At 53.4% G+C, this 27,693-nt stretch overlaps 1 protein-coding gene across 15 annotated transcripts in view; it reads right to left on the bottom strand.

Annotated features, from left to right (window-relative positions):
• The window catches only part of NCOR2 (nuclear receptor corepressor 2), a 264,994-nt gene that overhangs the window by 42,177 nt on the left and 195,124 nt on the right, over nucleotides 1-27,693 (bottom strand). For 13 of the 15 annotated variants that reach the window (XM_064168685.1, XM_064168698.1, XM_064168690.1 and 10 more), the window contains 6 exons: nucleotides 25,318-25,443; nucleotides 24,240-24,412; nucleotides 20,419-20,481; nucleotides 10,557-10,699; nucleotides 5,769-5,916; nucleotides 2,925-3,480 (listed from right to left, as the gene is read on the bottom strand). In XM_064168685.1, the coding sequence (XP_064024755.1) occupies nucleotides 2,925-3,480; nucleotides 5,769-5,916; nucleotides 10,557-10,699; nucleotides 20,419-20,481; nucleotides 24,240-24,412; nucleotides 25,318-25,443 (1,209 nt within the window). The remainder of the gene's footprint in view (nucleotides 1-2,924; nucleotides 3,481-5,768; nucleotides 5,917-10,556; nucleotides 10,700-20,418; nucleotides 20,482-24,239; nucleotides 24,413-25,317; nucleotides 25,444-27,693) is intronic. The other 2 variants (XM_064168689.1, XM_064168695.1) reach the window with 1 other exon arrangement.

Raw genomic sequence — 27,693 nt, 5'->3', positions numbered from 1 at the left:
GGGGAGCAGTTTCTTTGCCAGACAAGCCAACACACTGACATGTCACCCAGTGAAACACAGTTCCCTGCACAGGCAGTGGTTGTGTGAAGGTGATGACTACCAGATTTTCCTGATAGGCTTCCCCAAACTGGGGTCACAGCACCAATGCAAAGCTGGTCCAGTACCCTCCTTGCACCTAGAGCTCAGTTAGCTACCAGGACATGTGGCACAGCGTGGCCCTGGGCAAGGCTTTCAGGCAGGTGTCTCCTCTCTGCACTGCAGGTCTCCTGTAAGTGGCTGTTCATGGCCTCCCTCCTGCATCCCCATCTGGTGTGACCTCCCCCTGAACCAAGTTACAGCAGCCCTCTTGCAGCATGTGCTGCATGGAACCACAATGAGCTGTCTTCTTCAGCTTTGGTGAGTTAAGGCTGCACCTCCTTAGGAGGACCATTGCATGGCTTGAGTGGGGACAGACCTCTAAAGTTCACCTAGTTCAACCCTCCTGCAGGTACCAGGGACATCTTCAACTAGCTCAGAGTCCTGACCAACTTCATCTGGAATGTTTCCAGGGATTAAGCATCTACCACCTCTCTGGGGAATCCATGCCAAGGTTTCACCACCTCATTGGAAAAAAAAAATCTCCCTTGTATCTAGTGAGAACCTCCCCTTTGCTAATGTGAACGGCAGGAGGGCCCAAAAAAGACTCCAGCCAACCCCGCACTGCTTCCCTCTCATTCTGGGGACACCCCAACCACCCTCCGTCCCCTTCTGGGAGATGCCACGGACAGCTTGATGCTTTCACAGGCACAGGGAAGAGCACCCACGCCCTGCCGGGGCTGGGTGGGCGGGCGAGCATCGGGTGATGCGGTGACGGGGCGGCTCACGAGGCATCTCGGCAGCCTCGTCCTGCTCATCGCGAGTCACACTGCGGCAGCGCAGCTGCGGCAACCGCCTGCGAGCGCTGCCGAACCGACGGGGCAAAGCTACCCTGGGGCACGGAGCCCACGCCGGGAGCGCGACGCTGCCGAAAGCTCTGAGTTGGCTGCAGAACGACCCCATGGGTGCTCCTGGGGCTGCCAGGCTGGGCAACACCAAGCACAGGTATTGGCTGCAGCGTTCCAGTGCTGGCACACTCTGCTGTCACCCACGTTTCACCAGCATGCTGGATAAGGAGTGGCCTGGGAGCTGCAGGACGCTTGTTTAATGTTTAGTATTCCTGGAAGCTGGTAACTGACAAGTGAGATAGAGGCTGACTCAGCGAGGAGTCGGGGATGAAAAAGTCAGTCCCAAGAGAACTTGCTGCTCTTCTGCTGGGAAGTTGGTACAAGCTGCTGCTGCCCTGTTTTCCATTGGGTCACTGTTCAATTTGAGCAGTGCAGCCCCGCTGGCCTCACTTCTCCCTTGCTGGGAGGTTTGCTTTCATCTGGGAAGGAGAAGAGAGTTGGGAGTGGTGGTGCTGGACTCCCTTCACCACTGGAGAGGTGTACTGCAGCCAAGATGCTTCAACCCTGTCACCGGGCCAAGGCCAGCAGCATCCACACCACCCCATGGCATCACCGGTGCTGCTACCAGCTGCTCCCCTGGAGTGGCCACGCTGCACGGAGGATGCTCCTGCATGAGCAGTGCTCAAACACTGGCTCTTGTACCCATCACAGAGAACAAAGTGTGAAGGGTGTAGGGGTGGTGGAGACACGCAAAGGCTCCCTATCATAGAATCATAGAATTGTTTTGGCTGGAGAAGACCTCCAAGATCACAAGTCCAACCATCAATCTAACAACACCATGGCCATTAAACTGTGTCCCAAAGTGCCATGTCCATATGTTTCTTGAACACCTCCAGGGATGGTGACTCCACCACCTCTCTAGGCAACCTATTCCAGTACCCTGTCCCGCTACTTTTCTAGTTGGTTTCATAAATAGCTCCTGTCCATGGCACTGTGTGGAACCTGCCCAGCCTGGCAGCACCCACCTTGCTGCCAAACTGCCCCCTGCAAGCCCACAGAAGGTATGTGGGCTGCAAGAAGTGGGATGCCAACCTCCAGTCCCATCCTAGCTTTGATGTGGGAAGGGACTGCTGTTCCTGTGTGCAATGGCAGGGTGGACTTAGGATGGAAGCAGGATCCACTAGAGAAATCAGCACTACAAGGATGCATGTACTCATATTCTTTAAAAACTAGGAAATCTTCTTCCCATTTGTGAGGCTCTTGGGTATGGAAGGTTCGGTGGGAAAATTCAGGGCAGGAGCAGAACATTTCTCCAAGGTGGAGGACAGCACTTTCCCTCCCTGTCCCAAGAACCATCCATGAAGGGTCAAAGATGCCCTTGGCTACTGGCCCCAGGGGTGGGTGGATGTCTTAAGACTAAAGTGGCTCAGATGAAGACCTGGTGGAACAGCCCCAGAAAAGCTTGTCCAGACCACATTTACAGGTGGATAATTCACCTCTACAGATGCAAGCAGAATCTCTGCCAAAGGAGCAGCTAAGGGCAAGCACTCTCTTCACTGGGGACATGTCCCTGACATGACTTCTCTCCTGCCACTGCCAACTCAGACAGAAACTGCTTCCAACTCTGGACGCCAGCGAACCAGCTTGTGCCTCTGCAGAGCTCTACTGTCCCCGGGGGCACGTTCTGCTACTTTGCATCACTCTGATGGGCTACCATCCGCAGATGCAGCAGCTCTGCAGCCGGCACCTGCCCATGGCCATTGCCCAGTAGTAGCCATATGCTGGGACATCACATTGTCTATTGCATCATGGCCCCTGTGCAAGTGACGGCCAAAGGATCATGGCCACATGAGGACACAGTCAGGCATGTCCCTGGGGAAGCATCTGAGCAGTGATATTCCTAAGAGCCCATGGAAGTACACATGGGCACTGCAGCACACAGTGGAAGCGCTCTCTGCCCCTCAGGCCATGCACTTTGCCCACCTCTCTCCCCACTCCTACCTGCTCTTGTCCACAGCGTCCTGCTCATCCATCTCATCTGCACTGCAGGTCGCACTGGAGTCACTGTCAGGGTTCACCCCGGGGCCTCTACTGCCTTTATGGCTCTCCTTCTTCTCGGCCTTGGGCGTCCCCTCCGTCCCCGCTGTCCCTCCACCACTGACGCCGCTTTCTGCCTTCTTGTCATTCCCCTTGTCCTTCTCCTGGCTGTCTTCGCTCTCCTCTTTCTTCACCTCACTCTTGCCGGGCTCTTCGCTCACCTTCTCCTCCGGCTCCTCCGTCTTCACCACGTCCACCACTAAGTCCTCCTGCACCTTCTCCTCACTGCTGGGTGGCTCAGGAGCTGCCTCCGGCGGAGGGCTGGCAGCAGGAGCCGGGTTGGCAGGGGGAGCGGTGGGAGCGTCAGTGGGTACTGGAGCCTCTTCCAACTTGACTGCTGGTTCTGTGCCGGAGTCACCTCCCGGCCCGGGTGGTGCCTTGGCCCCGTTTTCGCCTCCTTCTTTGGCTTCGGGCCTTGGCGAGGGAATGCTCTCTGTGTCAGAGCTGTTATTTACTGCAGCTGAGAAAAGGGAAGAAATAAAAATAAGGATCAGCCCGAGATTCTCGTTTCCCATATCGCTGCCTCCACCCCCTCCCCTGGGAGGAGAACGCCCTCGTTCCTCCAAGGGGGAGATGATCCTGGGGCTGGGAAAGCTGTTTTGGGATCCCAGGATCTACAGCTCAAGCATGCTGTAGGGGACTCTCTGCTTAGCCATTGTGATAAATGTTAACCCCCACCCAAAAGCAAGGCCACACACCCCAAAGCCTGGAGACCAAGCAAGTGTGAAGTCGGAGTTTAAGGGAAAACCCTGGCTGCTGGCTGGATCTGCAGGGCAGGACCTGCTCCCTTCACACCCCTCTCACCCATGGCTCTGGATTAGCTGTGCTCCCCAGGGACCAGGCCCCTTGCTGGCACCCTGCTTGCTGATTTAGGTTGCCTGTGTCCCTGGCTCTGCCATCCTGGGGGCAGTTGGGGGCCATCCCAAACCACTGTGTGTTTGTTGTTATTTAAACTGCCAGTAGCAGAAGAAAGGAGGTCATGGTCAGTGAAAGCAAAGCGCTGGCAGTGCTGCAGGACAGGTTAATCATTACATGGAAAGGATCATTCTCAGCTCTGCCACCAAAGGCTTGAAGCGAGCTGGAAGCATGAGTGCCCATGCACCACTGCAGATGAAGGTGCTGTGGAGATGGTCATTCCACCCAAGCCTTCGCCAGACAAACAGCCATGAGCTGTGCAAGGAGCACCAGGATACTTCCATGGTCCCATCTTAGGATGCTCTCACTGGGCAGGGCTCTCAGGATTGTGCCTAAAAGCTTCCTTGTGTGCTTGCCTCTCTCCACAGCAGTGCAGACAGTTTTTAAGCACCACTGAGCTCAGTGGCACAGAGGGACTGTGTCCCAAGAGCTGTGCTTCAGAGCACATCCATCCTTCCTTGTGAGGAAAATGTGCCATGCTCATCAGAAATCTCAGTCTTCTTCAGCCTTTACTCTCAACCAAGCCATGAGGTGTCTTGTCACCCACACTGTAAACCCCGTGTCAAGTCTGCATCCTTGGCCAGCCACATGGCCACTCAACTCCAAGCTATTGCTTGAGCCTCCTCAAACATCACCCCAGTGCCAGTGGCTGTCTCCTGCATAACACCGCTCTGGCACTTCTGTGCCTGTGACACCTCATCCGCCCTGTTTAGCCTTTTCTCCAGCTTTGTAGCCCAACCCAGCTGTGGAAGACGAGATGAGGCTTGGAGTGTAAGCTCAGGAGCATGTCAAGAGATCAGCCTCTAATCTCCAAACCACAATGTTTCCTCTCAGGCACTCTGACAAAGAGCAGTAACTGCCTTTTGCTTTGCTCCTCTGAGTCACGTATCACCTCGCACAAAGATTTACCTGGAATCTGCCTTGTAATGAGTCACTTGCAAGGGTGATTTGAAAAGATTTCCCATTTCCAGTCCCATTAGCCTGGGTGCTAAGGCCAGGAAGCAGCATGGTGCCAGCAGTGCTGGTTAAGTTATTAAATTACTTTGACAGAAGTCAAATGGGGCTATTGTTGGAAAATTATGCACATTTTCTCCAAACTCACTGCTGCGCTTTCTAAGCGATAAATAGCTGAAAATTGTCACTTTCAAGTTGTTTCCTTTCTTTGGTATGGCCAGAAGGGACAAAAATGCTGCCTTAAAAGGGAAAGGAAGAGGAAAAGACCCACCAAGGTACACCAGCCTTGCTGGTGGGAGACCACGGCTTCCCCTGCCTTTGCTGACAGCATGGTCTCTACTGCCTGGGGCAGTGACGGCAGTGATGTGCTGATGGGATGGAGATGGGCAAATGCAAACTTTGGTGGGCTATCCCTCCTTGAACCCACAGTAGGTAAGTTCCTCAAATGCCCCAGAATTGAGGTTGGTTAGTGGCTAACTAACCCTGCTGAGTGTGCAAGGACTCTTCTCTGGAGGAAAACACTGCAAGTGTGATAATGTGAGCACACAAGCGTGCCAGGCCTGGGTAAGCTGGGTGCTGTTTGAGAGTTTGCTGATGGAAACCAGTAGCTAATGGCTCCCAAAAATAACCATCTGTCCAGACAGACACAGGAAGAGGGCAGTGATCCAGGACACTCCTTGCAAGCATGAAATCCAGAGGCATCCAAAATGCCACGAGCACTTTGTGCTGTGGGACACTGTCACCTTGGTGTGACTTTGGTGCGACAAGTGATGCTGCTGTGAGTGCTGGCATTTGCAGCCTCGGAGATGCCACATGTGGTGTGGCGAAGTCAGGAATGCTGAGCACAGCCCCACCCGCCACAGCCCCTGCCCTGCTCACCTTCTGCCTCCTCAGCCATCTCCTCCTCGTTGCCGCTCGTCCCTGACACCTCCATCTCCTCATCCTCGGCTGCAGGAGGGAAGGTGGCTTCTTCATTTTGAACGGCGGCACCTTTTTTCTTCTTCCTCTTGGCATTCCTTTCTTTCTCCTAGGGAAGAGGCGGAGGATGGTGAGAAGGAGAGCCCAAGGGGAGCCATGTGGGAGCAGAAAGCACATGGTGGTCTTGTTTGAAGAAGCAAGAGGGATGCTAACACTGCCACAGCACCCCCCAGGTAAACCCTCTGTGTATTAGTCCTCAGGACCACATTCATCAGCGGAAAGCCCAGCAGCAAAACACTTTGACCACTGTGCAGTGGCCAGCCTGGTTCCATGCGGAGCTCCAGCCCCAGACAGCAGCAAGCATCTGAGGGAGGAACAGCATGGAAGAGTGGACAAGGGACACACGTGCAGAAGTCACCAGTGCAGGGCTGTCAAGAGCCTGATAGTCCCGTGCCTGCTCGTTACATGTGTGTGACGTGTTTGCCCTGTGCACTTCCAGGCACTGCCTCAAGCCACACAAACACCTGTGGCTCCAGCTTGACACCCATCCACAGATAACAGAGCTGATGCCCAAATACAGCTCAGCCAACAGTTTTGTGCACCAGCTTTCACGTCCTCTACGGCAGGTGCTGCCAAAGGACTTTGACTCCCATACTGAGGAGGCTGTCGCCAGTGAGGACACTCCATGTGGCATGGCATCCAGACGTGAACTGCTTGGTGCCCTGTCCTGCCCCGAGACAGCCCTGTCCCTGCTCGGGGGGACACGTGCCGCAGCCACGAGGGCACGGACAGCTGCTCCCTCCCGCCGACCTAAAGGAAAAGTCTCAGCTTTGCTATTGTTTCCTGCTCTTGTTGCTTGAGTAAATATTACCAGTAGGAACAGGCCCATCATCTCCGGCTCTCCCTGCAAACCCCACACGAATGACGTGTGTAGGACGTTTATTTACATGGATGAAAAGATAAAGCCATGGTGGAAACGTTAACTTTGCTGCTGGATCTCTGTGCTGGGAAGAGCTGCTCCACTGCTTCCACACCCCCCTCCCCCCCAACTTTTCAATCCTTTCAAAAACTTCCAGATAAAACAAACAAATGCAACTGCTTTTTGCTTGGAAACACTGCTTGCTCAGTCTATTTTTATCAAACCAGCCAAGGGAGAGGGAAAAAAGGGGCTTGAGAAAGGGCTCTGTGAAGGCACAGAGAGGCGGCGGGAGGAAGACAAGGTTCCACAGCGCCCTTGCCCTGTCCTGGCAGCACTGCTCGGGCACTGCCAGTGTTCACACCTCTGCCACAGCAGCGATTCAGCACCCGCACGTTTCTGTCTGAAGCAGCAGTTCCCCATCACGCTGCTGTGGTGACAAAGCGCCGACGTTACTATGGCAAAGCCTTCTCTGCCTCTTACTCACGGGTCTGTGACTCAGCCGCAGGCAGGAGCAGGCTCCTCGCTGGGGAATTAGCTGGGAACCAGTCTCTGCCTCAGCATCCTACTTGGCCAGAGCCTGGGGTTTGGCAGCTGCCAGCAGTGCACAGCCCAAGGGCACCACGAGTCCCTCTCCCAGCAGGCCTGACTGCTGGCATTTGGGGAAAACGATGTGAAATCCACGCAGCAGGTCCTAGCTAGAGATACACTACCAATGTGGGCACCTCCCATCACTATTGACCTCGGCCTCTCCTAAAACCAGGACCAGGCAGTTCCAGACTGGTGTGACATAATGATGTGTATTTGAGACAGCATTAGAACTAGGTTTGTCCACAGGCTGACTCCAATGACAGCCAGTAGCCATTGAAAAGGAAAAAGATGACTCCTCAGGTAGGACCTCTCTGCCCACTGTGAAAAGGCTCTGCCACAAGGCAAGACAGACTTGCTTACACTGCAGGAGAAAAGGTCACCAGGCCTGTCCTCCTGAAGCAGCTTTGCTGAGCCATCACCCAAAAATCACAAAACTGCAGAAATCTTGTTTGGAAAGCATCAAAAGATTGTCCTCCAAGCAGGACTAGCACCAGCCTGGGAGATAACTCACCTATCTTCACTTCACAAGCCAACACAAGCCTCAGCAGTCAGTAGATCAAGGTGATACCACGCTGCCAAGAGGTCCCGGTAAAGACAGTGCCTAATCTCCAACTGCTCACAGCAAGAGGAGCTCTGAGGACATTGTGTATCCCAATGCCCTGCTTTCCCTCAGAGCCCAGATTAGGGAGAGCGGCGTGCAGGAGGTCAGGGCTCAGTGACGTGGATGCCTGGGACATATCTGAGCCGCTCAGCAGGGGAACCGAGCCAAGACACACAGCAGGGCAGATAAAGTGAAGCCTCAAGGTGGCCTGACCCTGCCCCAGCAGTAAGAGGCTGTCTGTCCCAATGTGCACCAGGGACAACTCTATCCAGGAGGTGCTTGGAGAGAAAAGGAAGGTGAGGATCTGTAGCATCCAGCCTTTCTGAGCTCTGCAGTCCTTCTACAGTGAGATTCTCCTCCTCAAACTAGCTGGAGAAGGGTCTCATGAGCCCTGAGCAGCTGGGGGGGGGAGGGGAAGTGGGGCTCTGTGTGCTGTTATAGCCCAGGGCAGCTCCCCTGCACCTTGTGCTCCTTCCTCTGGGAAAAACCTTTCAGCAGAAGGAGGTCAAAAGTAAAGGGTCTTCAAATTCAAATTTGAAAGGTCTTCAAATTGAAACCCCAAAAACAGCACGTGGGAGTATATGGACCATATGGGTTCTGGTGGAAAACAGACATCTTTGCCTGTTGCAATCCAAACCCTTCTTCCAAATGCTGGATGCCCCTTGGATGCTCAGAAGGAGGGTTCCTCGGTCCCCAGAGCTCACACAAGGGGACAAGGGGCTGCCAAAACACCCAACCCCATCCTATCCAGCACTGCCCTGGCCCGAAGAATAAAGACATTCTACTCTGCACTGCACTGTGCCATGTTCTGGGGACAGAGGGACCTTGTCAGGCTCTGCTTCCTGTCCCACACCAGTCACTGCTGCTTGCCTATCCTTGCAGCTTCTCCAAGTTGCCTCTACACTGCTCCAACCTGGTGTCACACCTACCTGGAAGAGGAGGCTACAGTATTAATGAGCCCTGTTTGGGAAGCGAATGAGGTTGACTAATTAAGTTGACTCTCATTAAGCAAGAGGAAGAAAAGCAGAGCCACTGTGTTTCCCCCTGATAATCAGCAATAGCTGTTGGTGGTCAGGTCAGGGAATGATCTGGGAATGCCACGGTAAAATTGGGCAATGCCACGCCACCGTGCCACGTGCTTGCTTTGCAGAGGTCACAGCTGACTGCTGGGTATAGGATGAGATTTGGAGGCTTGGTTTGCTTGGGAATATATTTAGGAGTCAGGAAGGAAGGTCTACGGCAATTTAATCTCAGTTGTTCTTTTATTTTGTTCAGCTTTCTGGCATCTGCTGTTGCCACAAAACAATAGAGCACAATAAATAACAGCTGAACATTCATTGTTCCCCTCCACGGCCGAATCCCAGAGCCTCCAATCCTCCAAAAAAAAATAAAATGATGATGCTGATGCAAACTGCAAGTGAGAGTGAGCAATTAGAGTGAAGAAGTCTGCCTTGGAGGGACGGATGCAGGGGAAAATGTGGTTCTGCAGCAAAAACACTTCCGTGATATAATTTCTGCAACATTAGGAGGCAGAGCAAAGGAACACGGCCCCGGCTCCGCTGCGGGGCGAGCTGGGTGATCGCACTGCAGAGCCTCCCCACTAATGGACAGTGATAGCTTTCTAATAACCTTTGATATTCGGGGGGCTTGATGCATGTTTCATTTTCCTGTCTTCACATCAGTTTGGGGGTCCTTAATACAGTTTGTTTGCTTTGTTCCTAAAAACACTGGGTGAAAGATGGGAGCACAGGAGTGTCTCCGTGTGGCAGAGAATGAATAACAAAGGATCACCGAAATCTTCTCTCTCTCATTCCTATAGACTGACTAGGATATTAAATTCCTGGGTGAGTCACTGAGTGTTTTCCTGTCTTTCTTTTTTACTCTTGCTGTAATAGCCTGCTTGGAGAGATTCCTGCATTGAACATTGTCCTTTGCATTTTCAAAGCACCCCTTGGGGGTTTAGCCATGTGAATTCTATTAGCCCGAAACTGGGAACCCCAGGATACTCTGCAAATGAAATAATTACAATCCTTAGTTGCTCTTAGCAGTCTGTCTTATCTCCAGAACACCAACAAACTCCATTTCATTCACAGCCTGCACCACATGGCAGAGAAGCAGCAGCTTTAACCCCTTCTGATGGGGAAACTGAGGCACACGGCGTATCTGCTCACAGCCTCAAACACAACCGACACCTGTGCTGGCAGCAGCCTTTCCTTATGTTCTCCTAAGCCCCTGAATTTCTCTGGGTCAAGCTGACAGTTTGGCACCTGCAGAGCTGCATGGCCCAGGCAGGCTCTCTGCTTGCTGGGGTGGAACAGCACAGCCTCACCGAAGTACCTGCACAGCCAAGACTGAGCTCATGTCCTGGCCAACACACTGCAGCCTTGTTCCTCCTTCTGCTCCTTATCTCCCTGCGTACCAGCCACGCTCCAGGCACCCAGGCATCTCCCACACAGCAGCTCCTCCCTCCCACAGGCCTCCCAGGGCAGATGGGTGTTGTCCACCCTTGCGTGCACCTCTTCCCACTCTCTAGACCTTTCCTTCTGAGAAGATAGAGACCTCTCCCTGGCTGAGGGAAGCACGCAAGCACTTGCTAGGAAATATCTCTGGTGCCCAGCGCGGGCTGAGACAGCACTCTCACCATTTTCAGTTTGTGCTGCTGTAGGATCTCGTCCAGGTTCTGCCTCTTCTTGTAGTTGAAGTAGAAGTTTTTGCACTGTGACACAGTCTTGGAGCCCACCATCCTGGCAATGGCTGACCAGTTCCGCCCATGCTCAAGGAGACCTGTGGTTGGAGAAGAAAGGAGAAAGGTTTAACACCAGATACACTTGCACAAGAGCAGCATTATCCATGCAGGATGGGAAACATCCTCCGTGTGAGCCAAGCTCCACAGGAACAATATGGTCACTAGCATCTGTCTGAATGGCTTCCTAGGCCAAGGAATGACCTACCAGAGCCTGTTTTCCTTTCCAAGGGGAGAAAAGGCACTATGCTGATGACCTCTGGAACAAAATACACTCCACAGCCATGTCTGGGCAGTCAAGAGGGCATTTGGTGCCCCTTTTCATTTGGGCTGGCTGCTGGAGGTCTTGGTGTGTCCAGAACTTGGGACAGCAACTCTTGGTCCCTAACAGGAATCAAAGGCTCTGCCCGTCCTCCTGTGCCCTAGTGATGACTTTGACCAGAGTGAAAAAGCAGTCCAGGAGGTTGAGCACAGTCCTGTCAGGTGAGAAGGAAGAGCCTGGGCAAGGAAGTGGTAGCACGCAGGCAGGGAAGCCCAGGTGATATCCTAGGCTGAGAAGGTGCATGCTTGGGGATTAGTGCTGAGAAAAGGCATGCTTGGGGATTAGTGCTGATTGCAAGCTCATGAGCAAAAGTCACTTCTCAGGTTGGGCATTGTGCCAAGGGCTGCCAATCTCAGCCAGACAGGGCCACCTGAGCACAGGGTTCCTGCCAGTGTTGGGCCAACCCAGCAGGGTGGAGGAGGAAGAGCAGGAGGAAGAAGCAAGTCTGCACTTCGTGTTCTTGTGGTGTCTTCTGGGTTAACTAGGCACCTCTGGCCCCACAGCTAGAGGTGGGAGTCACTACCACATCCCAGGGATGGGTGCAGCAGCACCTTGGTCCCTCCATTCCAGCTCCTGGGAGTGACCTGAGTGAGGATCAACCAGACCTTCTGGAAAACAAAGCCCCCACTGCCTGCAATCCTGCCTGCAATCCTGGTGCATGGCTGGTCCTTCCTGTGGTGCACAGCAGGGCTGGAACTGCCACCAACTTGCAGGACACTGCCAGTCCAACTAGGTCATGCCACTCTGGCCAGCTCCTCGATGCCCATGTTAGGCCATCACCACAACAACAGTGCCCCTGGGCCTCCCTTGCACCTGGTTTAGGGTGCAGCATGAAGAGACTGTGAATCCAGGGACATGGTACTACCACAAAAGATGACTTTAAGATTAAAATTAGCAGCAAATGAACTTGCTAAGAACAACATCCTCCTCTTTTGTTAGGGTTTTTTCTGCCCAAAAGCCAGCAGTCATCGAGCCTGGGAACAAGCACTGCCTGGGCATCTCCCTTTTCCATCCTCAAACCCCTCCCTGGCTGTTCTGACACCAAGGAACTCGAGACTGCAGCGAGTCCCCATTAGGTCTCCCATGCATGACTCTGCTTGTGCCTGGAAGCTGTGGCAGCTGTGCTCCAGCCCCACTGCCAGCCTTCATCCAGGCTGCTACCATGTGTCACCTCTGATTCCCAGCCTAGACCCAAATGCCAGTCCAGCCTCTGTTTCAGCACAACAACAAAGCCCCCGTGATGGACTGATCCAAACACAGCCACATGCAATTTGGACTGAAGGACAAGCTTCCAGCCAGGACCTGTCTGCCTATGGCACATGGGCTGTGGGCATGTCTGCAAAGAATATACAGCACCATGTACCCCAGCAGAGATGAAACTTCTCTCCTTGCTTCACAGGTCCTGGAGAAAAGCAGCAGTAGCCAGCACAGCAGGGGTTAACATCCAGCTGGTGCCTGTATCCTGCCCCATCCCAGCACCAGGGCTTATCAAATTGCATGTAAGAGGCAGGCATCACACGGGCTGAGCACCACAAAAGGCTGTGGCAAGCCAAGAAACAAGTTTGAGCTTTAACTCTGCAACTCCCAGCCCTGCTTCAGCCAAACCCACGACCTCTGTCACCCCTCTGGCAGGCTGAGACTTCTTAAAAATAATAATAAATGAAAAGACAAGGAAAAAAAAAAGGACATCCGGCCACCAACCGCGAGAGACAGCGAGCCAGGCAGCACTGAAAGCTGCAGGGGAAAACAGGACAGTCCCCTGTGTCACAACCCATTGCCGCCATCCAACGCAAACAAGCAGCTCGGCCCCCTGTGCTCGTCACCGCGCTGGTGGCCCTGCACTAAGAGCGACAGCTGAGGCTAGAGCCATTTGCTGTGCCCCAGGGCAAAGCCCCGAAATGCAAACAGTGGCGTGGCATGAGCTCCTGTGCTCTGGTGGGTGAGACGCTGTGCCATCCAGCAGGACCTGGTATGGTTGACCCTGGGGCCTGGGGGCACCAGCAATGCTAGCACGATTGGTGCCCAACATGGCCTGACCGATGCCAGCTGCAGGCGATGCCAGCTGCTGGCTGCCCTTTCCCCTGCCCACCGCAGGACCGGGAGGTGGGCACGCTGCCAGAGAAGCCTGCAGCTGGCCGGGCAAGTAGCTGTGTCCGTGCTGGGCTCACGAGGAGGAAGCTGCCTGCAGCCCCTGGGACCCCACAGGGAGCTCAGGCGCTCTGCTCTGTACATCGAAACCGGAGCAAACAGCAACACCTGCTTCCCCACGCCGCCTTTACTGCGCGCTCGGGCAGGGACCAGCAGACACTCTGGGACCTCGGGGTAAGCCCTCGGCTCGCCTGCCACCCTAGCTCAACGAGCTCTGTCAGCGTGGCAGCCCCCAACGCCTGTGGCTCCCCCCACACGCCCTGGCATCACACGGCCCTTGGTTCTACAGAGCAACTAAAACTGTGATCCCGAAGCCCTCAGCTCCGAGCAGAGCCTGTGTCCTGCTTTGGGGCGGGGGCTCCGAGCACAGGGTCTGCCCGCACACGGCTACACACAACCCAACGGCTAACCCCATCCTTTGGACCCAGCACTGACTTACGTGCTCCAGGTCCAGCTCTGTCAGGCAGGAGTGTGCCCGGAGCGTGCAGCGGGCAAGCTGGGAAGGATGCGGGCGCTGGGGCACTTCTTCAGAGCCCCCCCGGGCACGGCAGCCCGCTGCGAAGCGCCGCGAGTGCTCCACTCACACCCTCCCCACGCATTTTGCTTTCGCTCCCTCGCAGCAGTCGGAGACAGAGAAGAAAGCAAAGCCGGTTCCTTAAATCCTGGGGGCGAGAGGATTTCAGAGCCATGGGCGGCCGAGAGCGGCGAGGAAGCGGGCACCAAGGCTAGAAACCAGGTCACAGGCAGGCGACTCCTGACACTGATGCCAGAAGTTGGTGGGAACACATGCTCCGGCCCCAGCGCTTTTCCCTCCGGGGCTGGCGAGCGAACGGCGTCCTCTGCGCTCCTCCGGCTCGCCTGCCGAAGCTTTCCAGCTGGCTTCAGCCGCAGTTGTTAAGGTGGATGGAAGCTCCTCCACTTATTTTCTCCCCTACCTCACCTCCTCGCTCAGCAGCTCAGGGCTACGGGGAGGCTGTGCAGTTTCAGGAGATGCCCGACGTTGCCAAGAAATAGAAATAATTAAAAAGGAGGGGGGAAAAAAGCCAAGAGAAAGGCGCAGGGAAGGAGCAGCCGAACGAGAGACGCAGCTCAGTCCTGCCAGCCCGGGGACGAGGAGCCGGTGCCGTCGGTATGTGGCGGAGCAGCGAGCGAGCTCTAATCTGTTCCTCTGGCTGACCCGGGGCTCGTTGCATCTGAATGTGACCTCTAGACAGAGCATTAATAACGAACGTGGCGCTGACCCAAGCTGACAAGGGGTGCGGCCGCTTGGCACCCGCTCCCGCCCTCCCTCTCTCACTTTCTGTCTCCCTCGCTCTCGTCTGAATGTCAGCGGCAGGGGGAGGGATCCAGGAAAACAAAGCTTGGCTAATAGTTTCCTCTGCTCTCAAGTGAATCAAAGGCGCTTTTCTTTGGGGAGGTGCGTTCCGACGAGCCCACTGTCGCACCGGCAGGATGCTATGGCACCCTGGCACTCTTGGCCCTGAGGCGGCTGCCCCGGTGGAGGAGGGACGGGGAGAGGTTTCACAATGGGAGGCTCTGCTCCGGTACCGGCAAGGAGCTGGATGGAAGAGGAGTCTGAGAACACAGGAGCGCAGAGGAGAAACCCAGAGGGGCATCACGGTGGGTGAGGGCTGTCAGCTCACACCCCCTCAGCTCTTGGCAACTGTGGGTTTTTACCAGAGCCGCCCCAACAGTCCCTTAACGAGAGCTCACGTGGATTAACAGATCAAGGTTACAGGGGAAAACCGAAGTGATAGCATTCCTCTACATCCAGTGTAGAGCTTCCAACCTCTCTTGCACCTATATGCTCTTGAGAGCAGGGATGGAGGCAGTTCTGGCTACCACACAGCCAGGAGCAGGGCAAGGAGCAGCACTATGGAGTCAGCAACACTACCCAAGGCACCCTGAATGCACGGTGAGCATCTCAGAGCTGAATTAGCGTGCGGCAGTGATGCTTTCCCCCACCGACCCTGGGGCGGTTTGCAGTGCGCGGGAGGACTGAGACACAGGGAAGGTGAGTAACTTCTCCAGGGCTGTGGAGCCAGTGGGTGGCAGAGCCAGGCACAGGCCAGGCTCCTGCAGCAGTGGGGATGGTGTGTGGCAGACAAGCCCACATCCCTGCAGGCACCAGGGGCATTGCTAAAAGTGAGCTCTCACTGTGGCAGTGGGTGATGTTCACCCTTTCCTTAAGAAGGCAATGCCAGGTCCAGCCCTGCCACACTCCTGAGGAGGAATCTTTGTTGGCAGAACACAAGCATGTTTTTGATGTGGCCTTTGGCTATAAAGCAGCTTGTAGTAAATCTCCCCAGTAGCTTTTGCACCCATCATGCCATCTTCTTAAAGGGAGGGAGTACCACCAAATGGGGTGTGGGTACAGAGCTGCAAACCCCAGCCAGCTCAGCTCTAGCACTATCTCTCTGCTCTACGAGTCCTGGCTGGGGACCCTCAGCAACCAGCTCTCCCTTTCAGAGGAGCCAGGTGCTGGAGCTCTGCATCAACCTGTTGCAAATATATTGGGCCTCATGCCCTGACCACGGAGCTGCCTGGTTCTTTCCCTCTTAGCACAACCCTCCTTTTGTGCTGCGTCCCCATCCTTCGATCCCTGGAGGGGACTAGGGGAGTGTTCTCCCAGGACAGCTGCTCCCTCAGAGGTGCTCTCCTTCTTGGTCCAGCCAAGGACACTCAAGTCTCCAGGGCAAGACAAGTGCACATGCAGCAGCTGCTCCCAGTGGGCCCATCTCTCCCCTTTCACCTGGTTTGAGTATTATTCCTGCTCCCTTATTGTTGAAAAAATAACGCTCAAAATTAAAATGTAGGCTGTAAATTATAGTAATTACCCAGCAGTTCCCCTTGACAGGCCTTTTGTGTTTCATTCACTGACACTCACTAGGCAAATCCTTGCAGTTTGCTCCTACACGCTCAAGAAACGTTCAGCCAGCAGTGGCAGAGAGCACAGCTCTGGGGGGCACAGTGGGCAGCACCACTACAAGCACAATGCTGGGGATAACACCTCAGTCAGCCTAGGATGGCAGGCATGAAATCACAGCTAACCACCACCTCTTCCAGGACAAGTGTGGCAAATTAATGCCTCAGACACAGCCTTGCCCTCATGGCACCCAGTCTGCACCATCCCACTGATTTCCGCCATGCTGTTTCATACCTCCTGGCAAGCACATGGCTTGCATGGAGCATGTAGGTGGCAGTGTTCCGGCTGCAGGGGCAGACACTGGGGACAAGCAGGTTCAGCTATGAGCTCTCCTTGCAACCAGATTGGATGGATGGCACCTGGGTGGGGGATCCTAAGCCAGATTCCACCCCAGAGTCAGCAAGAGGGACAACACACAGCATCTAGCACTTGTTGCAAACCAGCTTCTCCAGCACGTTTCCTACCATCAGCAGGATTTACAGCAGTTAAGTATCTCCAAGTGGAGATGGGAAGGCTCCAGCATGAGCACAGGAGAGACAATAGGAGGAAGGTGTCCCAGTATCATCCATGCTGCAGCCAGCCCCTTGTAAAAGTTCTTGCTACCCCGTCAGCAAGCAATGGAGAAAAAGAACAACCCACACATACCTCTCCCCACTTTTCAGCCATTGGCTCCTTAGAAATCACAGCACAAACCTAACTAGGGTTGGAGAAGAACACACTCGTGTGTTTACACACCCATTCCAGATCCCGAAGGATCCTGCACAGCAAGACAGCCTGCTGGAAGGCAGCTGTGTTCAAAAGGCTGGGAGGTGGCTGGCTCCTGCTATAAGCTTTCATGTCAGTGGCCCTGGCTGTGTGTTAGTTTGAAGAAATCAGTACTTTTTCCCCAAACTTTCCATTTCATTTTAGTTTTGTGAACAGAATGGGACTGGGAGAAAGATGGTTCAGATCAGTCCCAAACTCATCTTTCTTTCCGAGTTGGTTGTTGGCAGAACTGAAAATCAGCCCTCTAAGGACTACCTTCTGTATCCAAGCATTTTACATCTATCAAAAATGAGCTGTTCAGGCGTCTTCATGGATTATTTAACCCTCTATCATCAGCTTTTTACATTCATGCCCAACCCTCCTCTGCCTCACCATGCCAATTCCATTCCATGTCCTCTCCTCTTCCTCAGTCTGAGAAGTGTAAAGGCTGTCCTGAGCAAGAGGAGCAAAGAGCCTTGGTGAGGCACAAGAACACCTTGGGTGAGCAAGAACTTGTCATTTCCACACCACCTCTTTTCAAAGAATGAAACCACTTCCTAGACACCCTGGGGAAAACCCAGAGCTGGGCTGAGAACAGATACCATACTTTAAAGCCTAACAAAGGTGCCAAAACCTTCCAGTTCACTGAGTTCAGTTCCAGCACTATCATGGCTGCTCTGTGACATCGATGCTGGTGGTGAAACTCAACAGCTGGGCTGATGGGACAACAAACCTACATAGCTGCTCCAAGTCAGTGCTCACCTGCTGCTTGAAAACTCCCTTCCAGCCTACCTTTAACTCCTGTCTGCATGAGCTTCTGCCAGCAGGACCCCCAAAGGCAGGAGCTGCCTAAACATTGCCTTTTAAGGAGCAGCCCCATTCAGCTGCGAAAGTCTCCTCGCCTTGCTCTGCGGCAGAGCCAGGCACAGCAGCGGGTGCTGCCCGCTCAGGGCTAGGGAAAGGAAGGGAGGAAATCCTCCAGCAACTCCTATTAACCAAACCCTCTTGTTTCCAGGATCACAGCCACAGTGCAAGGAGGCAGTATCAGAAGAACGCCTTCCCCCGTCATTATACCAATCCTTGCACACTGTGACAGACTAGTGAATCAAGGTTTATTGCACAATAAAAGTGTCATTAAGCAAGAACCTTCCTCTCGCTAGGTTTTCGTTCCCCTAGTTAACTTTAATAACATGCTACTCCCCTTTATTGTCTTTCCCAGCAGGCACAGTCCTGCATTCTCCCACTTGGAAACTGTGCAGATCTAAAACTCCAGAGCAGAGCAGATGACTTTGGCATCTCACTGTCCTAGGGTTTTTTTCTCTCACCTCTCTGAGCACACATACGCACATAAGACCAGGAGTGGATGGCAAGGCCAGGCTGATCTCCCAGCTGGCAGGTGCCGGGAAGTCACCGTCCCCATCTGCCCAAGCACCCTGGGACGTCACTTTTTGTAGGACTCACATCTAGCCTGTTTAACTCCCCAAACTAGCCAGCTGTTGGCACAGACTGGTACCAGTACTGGGGAAAAATGTGCCTGGGTCAGCTGAGTCCTTGCAGTGAGGAGGATGGCACTCATGTCTCCAAGCCCACCTTGAGCCAGGTGCCCACCACCTTTTCCATCCCTGCTCAGCTGTGCTGGCAATGGGCTCTGCTGCTGCCTCTGCCAGCCTCTGAGGTCACCTCCGGAGTTTCAGAGTCTCTGTGAGTTGGAAATCCCCACCATGCGGGTCTCTGGAAATGCCAAACAGAGCCAGTTTGAAGCATTAAAGCCACTGCTTCCTGGCAAAGGGGAATTTGGCTTCTCTATAGAAGTCTGGTGTAGCAGTCTCAGTTTCCCAGGTTGTAATGGAGGAGAAAACATCAGCAATCAGGCTTTACACCAGCAAATCTCCCTGCCTCATCCTGGCCCCCGGGCTGGAACAATGCTACGTGCTCCCACGCTTCATCCTTCCTCCAGGCAGGCTTTGGCAGCTGGTTTTAAGACTCCTCAAGCACACCTCCAGCATCCAGCATAAACCAGCAAGAGGCACTTTTTAACAACCAGATGCAATCTCCAAAACAAAGCGGCGCTCAGAAAAGATCCCTCCAACAACCCTCCCCTGCTCAGCACCTGCTCACCCCATTACCTGGCTCTGGGCCAGTTTGCTTGATTAAAGTCTATCTATTAAGTTTTGCCTCTATAGAGAGCCCCACTCTGCAACGCAGAGAATTGGCACCGGGCTGCAAAGAGGGTTGGAACGGCTTAAAGGCAAGTGAGCCAAGCACTTTGGGATATTCACAGGCAAAGTAATCCAAGTCCACAGCTCCCATCGGCACCTGGGCAGCCAGTGCTCCAGAACATGTAATCACCATCCTAGCAGCAGGTGCATTTTGCGAGCAGAGTCGAACCCACTGCCACGCCTGTCTGCGTTTGCCATCCCCGAACGGCGCTCATTTCCATTTTAATTTCCCATTTTCAATCCTCACCAGCCCAGGGCAGCCGGCAGCAAGGCGAGGAGGGGGACACACGGGCTGGGGGATGTGAGCTCCACAGCCCACTGACAGGACGTGACTTTAGCAAAAGAACTAAAGCGGTACGAGAGTTTCCCTTTTTGTGTCCAGAGGCACAGGGAATGAGCCTGGGAGACAAATCTTATGAGGAGTGGCTGAAGAAACTGGGGTTGTTTAGTCTGGAAAATAGGAGGGTGAGGGAAGGCCTCCTCACTCTCTACAACTCCCTAAAAGGAGGTTGCAGTGAGGTGGGTATTGGTCTCTTTTCCCTAGTATCAAGTGATAGAACAAGAGAAAATGGCCCCAAGTTGTGCCATGGGAGGTTTGGGTTCAGACATTGGAACACGCTGCCCAGGGAGGTGGTGGAGTCACCATCTCTGGATGTCTTCAAAAACTGTAGACTTAGTACTTTAGGACATGGTTTAATGGCCATGGTGTTAGGTCAGCGGTTGGATTTGATGCTTTTAGAGGCCTTTTCCAAGCAAAATGATTCTGTTAGAACTGTTGCAGGAGCGGCACGAGGAGGGGAAGTGGCAAGGAGGCTGTGCTACACTCAGCACTTTTTAAAAACGGTCTCAGCAAAGGCTCTGAATCAGCTCCAGGATGTAAAGTCACCCCGTGCTGCCCGCAGCCCTGGCTCTGGCCAGCTCCCCAACACGTGGCTGCAGAGTGCTGGGGTTCACCAGCCTCTCTCTGAATCTCAGAGCTGCAAACGCAGGCAGATGCTCTTGGCGTGCTTGGAACAGATTGCACCGCTAGTGCGAACCTCCCGAGAGCAGGGTGAAGCTACGCCTCCTGCTACAGGCACCAAAAGCTGCAAAATGCAACAGGCAAAGCACCTTCCCCATTTCCTACAGCCAGCTCCTGCCTCGGGGACACGTGCGGGCTCCAAATGTCCCTGGTGCTGGCACAGCTCCCAGGGCTAGAGGGGCCAAGCATGCACCCCCATTGTCATTGCCTGCTTCGAGTCTCACTGGGCACAAACCAGCAGTGGAATAGGTAGAATCTGCCCCCCATGACTCAGGGCTCACCACCCTGCACCGACTCCAGTGGTTAGATGTTGTCCATTCTCTTCCAATTGCTGGGTTAGCTCCAGCAGTGCCACAGAAGAAAGAAAATGAGCAGCTCACCTTTTTTAGCTGTCTCCATCTCCTCTTCGGTCCAGCGAGAGCTTTCATTCATCTCTAGAGATGCTGGAAAGAAGGAAAGAAAGGAGAGCAGTCAGCTGTGAGTGGGATCTAGCAAGCCCAGCAAGATCAGAGAAGATGCCCCACCACACAAACCCCCTTCTGTAGCCTCTTCCCCAGTGACACAACAAAATGCCATGCAGTGCAAAAGTGCTTCTGCAGGGCAGGCTGTTGTGGTGTGGGCTCTCAAGGCTTTTCCATGCCATGCTAACCTATGCACAGCATCTCCTCACCCAAGGATGTGCCTTGGTGATGCAAAACCTCTACTTTGGAACTGGAAGCGAAGCCAGATGGCATGAGGGTGGCAGCAAATTTCTTGCTGATTTGGTGCCACACACTCTGGCCCGCCAACAACAGGTACCTAAGATGGAGCTGACTTTGGCTGTGTGCTTTGGAGGTGGCAGACACAGGGTGGGACTGTCAGCAGAGATGGAGCAACAGCATCACCTCAGTGGTGACTTTGGCTGACTGCACCATCAAGGGATTTGGACACGCTTGACCGCGGGCTCCCTCAGTGCCATCACCAGGCTCTGGGACATCTCAGAGCCCCAGCAATGTCAGGGGCTCTCCTGGAGCAGTGCCCATGGCAGGGGGACATGCCCACCAGAAGATCAGAAGAGAGGTATCAGCACCTGATGCTCCCCCCTCTCCCCCACCCCAGGCACAGTGCCAGGGACACCAAGGTCCTGCAGAAAGCCTTCACTATGCAACAGTCCTGCTGGCAGCCTGGCACTAGAGCAAACCCTACAATAACAAACCAGGGTGTGAGTCAGAGGCAAAAAAACAACTCGGCAAGGAAACAGATTTCCGGCTCAGGCTGCCAAGGGGTTATTACTCTAAACAACAGGCAAAGCATTATTTCAACAGTGATGAGAGATGTTTTGACAGTGTCCTTTTCAAATGGAAAACAGGCTGATAGGTTCAGGAGAAAGGATATGGGCAAAAGGAGAAGGAAGCATCTTCCAAGAAGCTCTACAAGGAGCTGAGACCCGTGGGAGGACAACGCAGGCTCTGACACCCACAGCACCGGGCAGAGCAATCTCCAGAGATAGCTGAGCACGACTGCAGGTGTCACCTCCTGGAAGTCAGTGCAGGTCACTGCCTCCCCAAGAAACACTGGGTCCCCCCATGCCTGTGGCATCAGCCAAGGAGGAGGGAAATCAATACCTCGCTGCTCCCCCCGGCTGCGGGCAGGGCTGGGGCCACCACGCTCGTTTACGTCAAAGCGAGCGTCCCCGGCACGCTGAGCAAGGCCCTCTGCTCGGCTGGAGGGGGACTGGTATTGTACGGCACAGAAATGTCAAAGGCACGGCCCGTTTGGGCTGATTAATGGTATTTACTGAGGTTGTGCAGTTATGAAACAGATGCCTACAGGGAGCTCCGGCATGCTGCAGTTAAACCACAATAGGGTTTGGTGTTGTTTTCTAATGTTCAATTGGTATTTAAAATGCAGTAACTTTCTTAGCCAACTGAAATTAAAGCACTATTGGAGACATAAAGTGAAACCAATTACTCAGATATGTCGCTGGGATCGACCCATTTCCTTTTCCCCATTTAACATGGTCTAAAGCCTTTTCTCCATGTTCACGGTGAAGTCTATCAAGGGCTCTGAGATGCTGGGATGAAAAACACCAGAATCCCCTCCAAGTTATCTGCTGCTGCTCTGCAGCACTGTTTAACAAGTTCAAGAGGGAGAGCAGGGCTGCCTTGTGCTGGGAACTATTTATATTGCCTGTATGACAACAGACCGCTCGCAATCAAGGCTTCAGCCAGTTGTCAGCAGAGGAACAGGGAGGCGAAACACCTCCGGGTGATTTATAGCACATGGAACAGAACAGGCAAGAAACTGCAGAGCATGGAAACCAAGAGGAGTAACCCTGCTTTTATTTCTACCTGTCTGTAGACCTGGGTGCACAGTAATAATCTTGTACCTGATAGAAGATACAGGAAAAATCAGCCAAATCATTTACTTCTTAGAGGCAATGCATGAGCAGTTTCTCAGGATGACCACCACTGGTGCTGCAGACATCAGAAGCAAATGCACCCAATGTGGGGCTGAGGATGCTGCTGTGAATCCCATCTAGCCTGAGACAGGCATGGTAGCATGGCTTCAGTCAACTGCCACTTGCTGGCACAATCCCTGGGTGCCACGTTACGGGTAACACACTTGGCCTCCTCCACCTTGCTCTGAAGCCACTCTACTCACTCATGATGAAAAACCTGACCACAGTGCCTGGCTACTGATGGGGGAGATTAGCTGTGGCACTGGGGACCAGCAGGAGAAAAGGCAATTCTGGAGCAAAACAAGAGTAACTCAGGTGCAGAGCATAGCTGCAGCCAGTGAAGGATCCTGAGCACTGCCTGCTCAGCACTGTCCTTCCGCTGTGGAGATGAGGAAGGGACAGGCCAAATTCCCAAGGCTAGGGGGTCAAAGACCTCACAGGCTGCAGCTGCTTGGGCTTCAGGTGAATTGGAAAACAGAAAGGGCAGGAGAGCTTCAGAACATGGTTAAATGTCCATGGTGGTGTTATGTCAATGGTTGGTTGGACTTGATGACCTCAGAAGTCTTTTCCAGCTGAAACAATTCCATGAATTCTATAACTGGCAGAGCAGGCTCCTTGTGCAGAGCTTGAGTACCCTCAAAACCTGAGTTACCACAGAGGAAAGCACATCTCCGGGTGGCAGGAGGTGCATGAGGCCTGCATGAACCCAGCCAATACGCTGCTGAAAATGACAGCTTCCCTTTTTGTCTTTTGCAACACTTTCCCTCTGAGGCCATCAAACTCACTAACGCTTGGCCAGCACAGCCCAGGCTTGCAAATACTTCCACTGGACTGGGTGACACATACAGCTGGAAATCTTGTTCCTGATAACCTTGGAGGAGAGAATAGGGATGGAAAATAACCTAGCCTCCTACAGCTTCCATTTCCTTAGAAACCAGATCTCAAGCAGCCAGTTGGAAACCAATCAAATAGTAAGTTTTGCAACCAGGCTTGGGAATGTTGACTGGTAATTTCTACAAAAAAACTTAACAGATCAACTATTTGTGCTAAGGAATCAGAGAATTAACCAGGCTGGAAAAGACCTTCAAGATCATCGAGTCCAACTTATCACCCAACACCTTCTAATTAACTAAACCATGGCACCAAGTGCCTCAGTCTCCTTTTAAACACCTCCAGGGATGGTGACTCCACCACCTCCCTGGGCAGCCCATTCCAAGGCCAATCTCTCTTTCTGTAAGGAACTTCTTCCCAACATCCAGCCTAAACCTGCCCTGGCGCAGTTTGATGCTGTGTCCTCTTGTTCTGTCACTGAGTGCCTGGCAGAAGAGACCAAACCCCCACCTGGCTACAACCTCCTTTCAGGTAGCTGTAACTACACAGTAATACTCAAAGGTGCTCTGATTCATTCTAAGATCTAATAGCACAGGGAAGCTGAGCTGAGGCATTTTTACTCCTTAAAATAAACAAATTATGGTTAAAAAAACAAACCACATCAACCAAAAAAACCCCCACAAAACAACAACAAAAAACAACAGAAAAAGTATCAGTATCATCATCATCATCATCATCAGGGTTGGAAGAGACCTCACAGATCATCAAGTCCAACCCTTAAAGGTTCCACCTGATCATGGGACACAGAACCCTCACTACTGTCCTTCAAAACGAATTGTTCCTGAAAGAAAACCCTCCTCTCTGAGCAGTTTTGGACATGCTAAAAGCCCTGCCAAGGTCCCCCCCATCCACATGGGCACTTCTACCCACCCAGCTCGGCGCTCTGCTGCGGGGTGGCCGCCTCCTCATTGTTGGCTTCATTGGCCATGGAGCGGGTGATGCGGCCCTTGCGCCTGCCCTGGCTGTTGGCTGTTTTGCGACCTTTGGAGGTGACAGCCTCTTTCTCATCGTTGTCTTCCCCAGAGGTGTCATCGTTCTTGTCCCTGCAGAAACAGCAAGGGAAGAGAAGAAATGTTGATGTATTTTTAGGTCAAACAATTATTTCCCTGCACATGCTTGAGGATGGGTTTGGGGTTTTTTTCTGTTGCTCTTTAGTGGGGGCAGGTCTGCATTTCTTTTTGCACACGCAGGCTCTTTTCTGGGCTGGGAGTGAGCTGGATCAGTGGTGGGGTGATTTGTGGTGGGTTTTTTCTTTCTGCAGCTGGCTGCAGCTCCACCACCAAGTGCACACAGAGACCTGATGGAGACAGGTTTAATATCAGACCATTCAAATTCATCCCTGCCTCCTCCTCATTTATCTTCATGAAAGGGACCTGCTGGTAAATGTCTTTGCAGCCCAGATATAATGAAGCCAGATGTTCTTTTAAACCCAGTATTAAGCCCATTACAGATAGCTAGCGGTCTGCGTGCCAACCTCTCCCCGCCACGGCTCCGACGCTCCCCGTTCGGTGTGAGGGAGGCAGGGATGGCTGCAGCCCTTCATCCAGGAGCACTCATGTTGAACATCAATAATGTTAAAGGTGAAGTGCTGCGCTCGGCTGCGCCTGGATTGCTCCTCTGCCTCCCAGAGGCTCCCACAACAACAAAACAAGCTGGAGGATCAGAGAGACTTTGTAGATTGATTTGGTTTATACTAGAGTTGTTTTCCCTATTTGGGAGCAGCAGGGAAAAGAAACAAAGAGAAAAAAGTAGGCTCTGTCTTTCCTTCCCTGCAGAGGAGATGAGGTGGGTGCACATGGTCCCCGGATGAGGTCAGGCAGCCCTGGAACACACCATTTCCCACCACTGCGTGCCACTGCACTGCCACATCCCATCACCGAGTCCCATCACCCAATGACCAGCCCCTGCCGGAGTTAGAAGTGAGCTAGAGAGAGAGGGCTGTCCTTACTTTGTCAGTTCTTCCTTGTCATTTTCTGTTTCCTGCTTGTCTTCTTCCTTCTCTCCCTCCTTCTCCTTTTCTTTCTCCTTTTCATCTTTCTCTTCTTGGCTGCTCCGGGGCATTTGCTGCTGCTGCAAAACAAGGGACATAAAACACATCAAGCCCTGAGCACTGAGGCGGATACATTGCAGCACCTGGGCCAACCTAAACAAGCGCAGCGAAACAATGCTGGGGGGTGAGCAGCCAAGGGGAAAGAGCACTGCAGACAGAGGGTGCATGCAGGGTGCTCACAGAGGCCACAGAGGTTGAAAGCTTCCCAGAGACATTAGAGGTAGTCTGGGAACAGGCACGGCAGCCATGCTCCGTCTCCTGTTCCAGGCAGCAGGACAGCCACTGTGGCTTCCCAGCGTCGGAAGGCAGTGTGCAGAGACCTGACACAGGACACGGCAGGGAGGTGAGAACAATCCCCTGTTCCCTGCAGGCATCGGTCACCGTTTACAGCTGGTGGGATGCATTTTGCTGGAGCACAAAGGAGGTGGAAACACCAGAGATGTCCCAAGGCTCAGCAATACCAACACTGGAATCTTTTTCCCAGGCATCTGACATGGCCCATGAGGAAAGTTTATGGCTCCGTATCACCAAAACCAGAAGATGTCTCACTCCCTGCTCACTCCAAACCACCTGGCATCCTTGTTGGGAACCGTGCACCCACCCACCCCAGTGTCGCTGACGTTGTTTGGACCAAAGGCATTGCCATACCCAAGGGAGGGTCACAGCGATTATAAAGTTCTGGATTTTGTTTCAACAGCTGCAGCAAGGAGGATGCAGGGGAGGCCTGGTTCCCCTGACCTCCCTTCCCTTTGGCCACCAGCGAACCAGAGGCATTTCACAAAGAAGCAGAAATTAGAGACGGAAGTGATTTATTGAGCCGTCCTGCTCCTGGTTATTGCAAGGCTGCTCACTCCAGGAAACCCACCCAGGCTCACCCAGCCCCTGCCCAAGCTGCAGGGCTTCCACCACCCCTCAGGAAGGGGTGAAAGGGTTTGGTGATGTAACAGCAGGGGAAATTGCCTTGAAGTGGATTTATCGGCAGAAAGTATGATCCCAGCTAGCCTGGGCTGGTCAGCATGCAGCTGTTCAGCAAGCATGGATGAGGTATCCCTGTGTCACTTAAGCCAGTGGGACTGGTCTGTTCCTGACCCACAGGAACTGGAAAGCTGCCTCAAGTACAGTTGTCCCTGCAGTGGTGGCTCTGGGTGCAAGCTAAACTCTCTGCCCCCACAAGCTGCTGCTAAAATGAGAAGTGTGGAGCTGCCAAAACAGACTTTGGTGCAGTTTAACAGGAAAGCTGCTGATTCTTTCAGGCCTGGGTTCAACACAAGTACTTCAAGCATGGGAGCTGCCATCACCAAAACCCTGGGGACTTCCAGTTCCTTCCTGCATGGGGGGAGGCAGCTGTGCCACTGGGACCCCCCTGCTCAGCAGTGCATGCATAGCTCAGGCAGCCCCTGCGGCAAGTCCACGCTGGCACACGCACCAAGTGCACCGCAATGCATCCATACACACCCCCACTGTGGTACTGGGAACAGCTCCGTGGGATGCAAGGTGGGAGGGGGGGGGATTCCAATGCCCATAAATCTAAGGTTTGGAGAACGGGCTATCCCCTGTAGTGACTGGCCAAGGGACAACATTACACCCTGTGGCATGCCAGGCACTGCCCCTGCCAGCCCCCAAACCCAGAAAGAAAGAGAGGGGCAGCCAGCAGATCTGCTGGGAGCGGGAGGTAAGCGAGCCTGGGCTGGCAGCAGAGCAGCAAGGGGACATCTGTCACACATTTCCCCAGCGCTGCCCTGAACTCTCTGACCCCCTGAGTCATGCTGTGGAGATTCCCAAGCATGGGTTCAGCCTAGACAAATGCCCATGAGATGAAAGCTGTGACCTGTGAGGGTTGGACAGAGAGCAGGGCAGACTCTGTCCTAGTCCTGGCCACCACTATCCACCCACGTTCCCTTCGCCAAGCCCTTTGGCAAGAGAGAGGAACACAGATGAGTTCTGCAACATTTCTACTACCTTGTCATGATTATTTGCTTTTGAAGGAGGAGGGAAATCCTGAATCCTGGAGATTCCAATTCCCCAGCAGAGCACAAACCCAGCTCTCCTCCAGCTGTAAATCCAGCCACAACTGTAGCCCTACCCCAGCATCAGGCTTACCCAAAAGCTTTGACATCATCTCATCTTGTCTCCACGCTCACTCAAACCAGGGGGCTGTCATCCCAAGCAACCACTGCAGCTCTCCCCCAGAGGAACAGTGTGGGATAGCAGCAATGCTAAAGCTCTCTGCACCAGCCTGCAAAATCAGGGGCAGAAAAGTGCAAATGGCCTTGG

This window comes from Pogoniulus pusillus, chromosome 30 (genome assembly GCF_015220805.1).
Source record: "Pogoniulus pusillus isolate bPogPus1 chromosome 30, bPogPus1.pri, whole genome shotgun sequence".
In the NCBI taxonomy this organism is placed as follows: Eukaryota; Metazoa; Chordata; class Aves; order Piciformes; family Lybiidae; genus Pogoniulus; species Pogoniulus pusillus.
The sequence above is the reverse complement of the archived record's forward strand: the minus strand, read 5'-3'. Positions and strand labels throughout refer to the sequence as shown.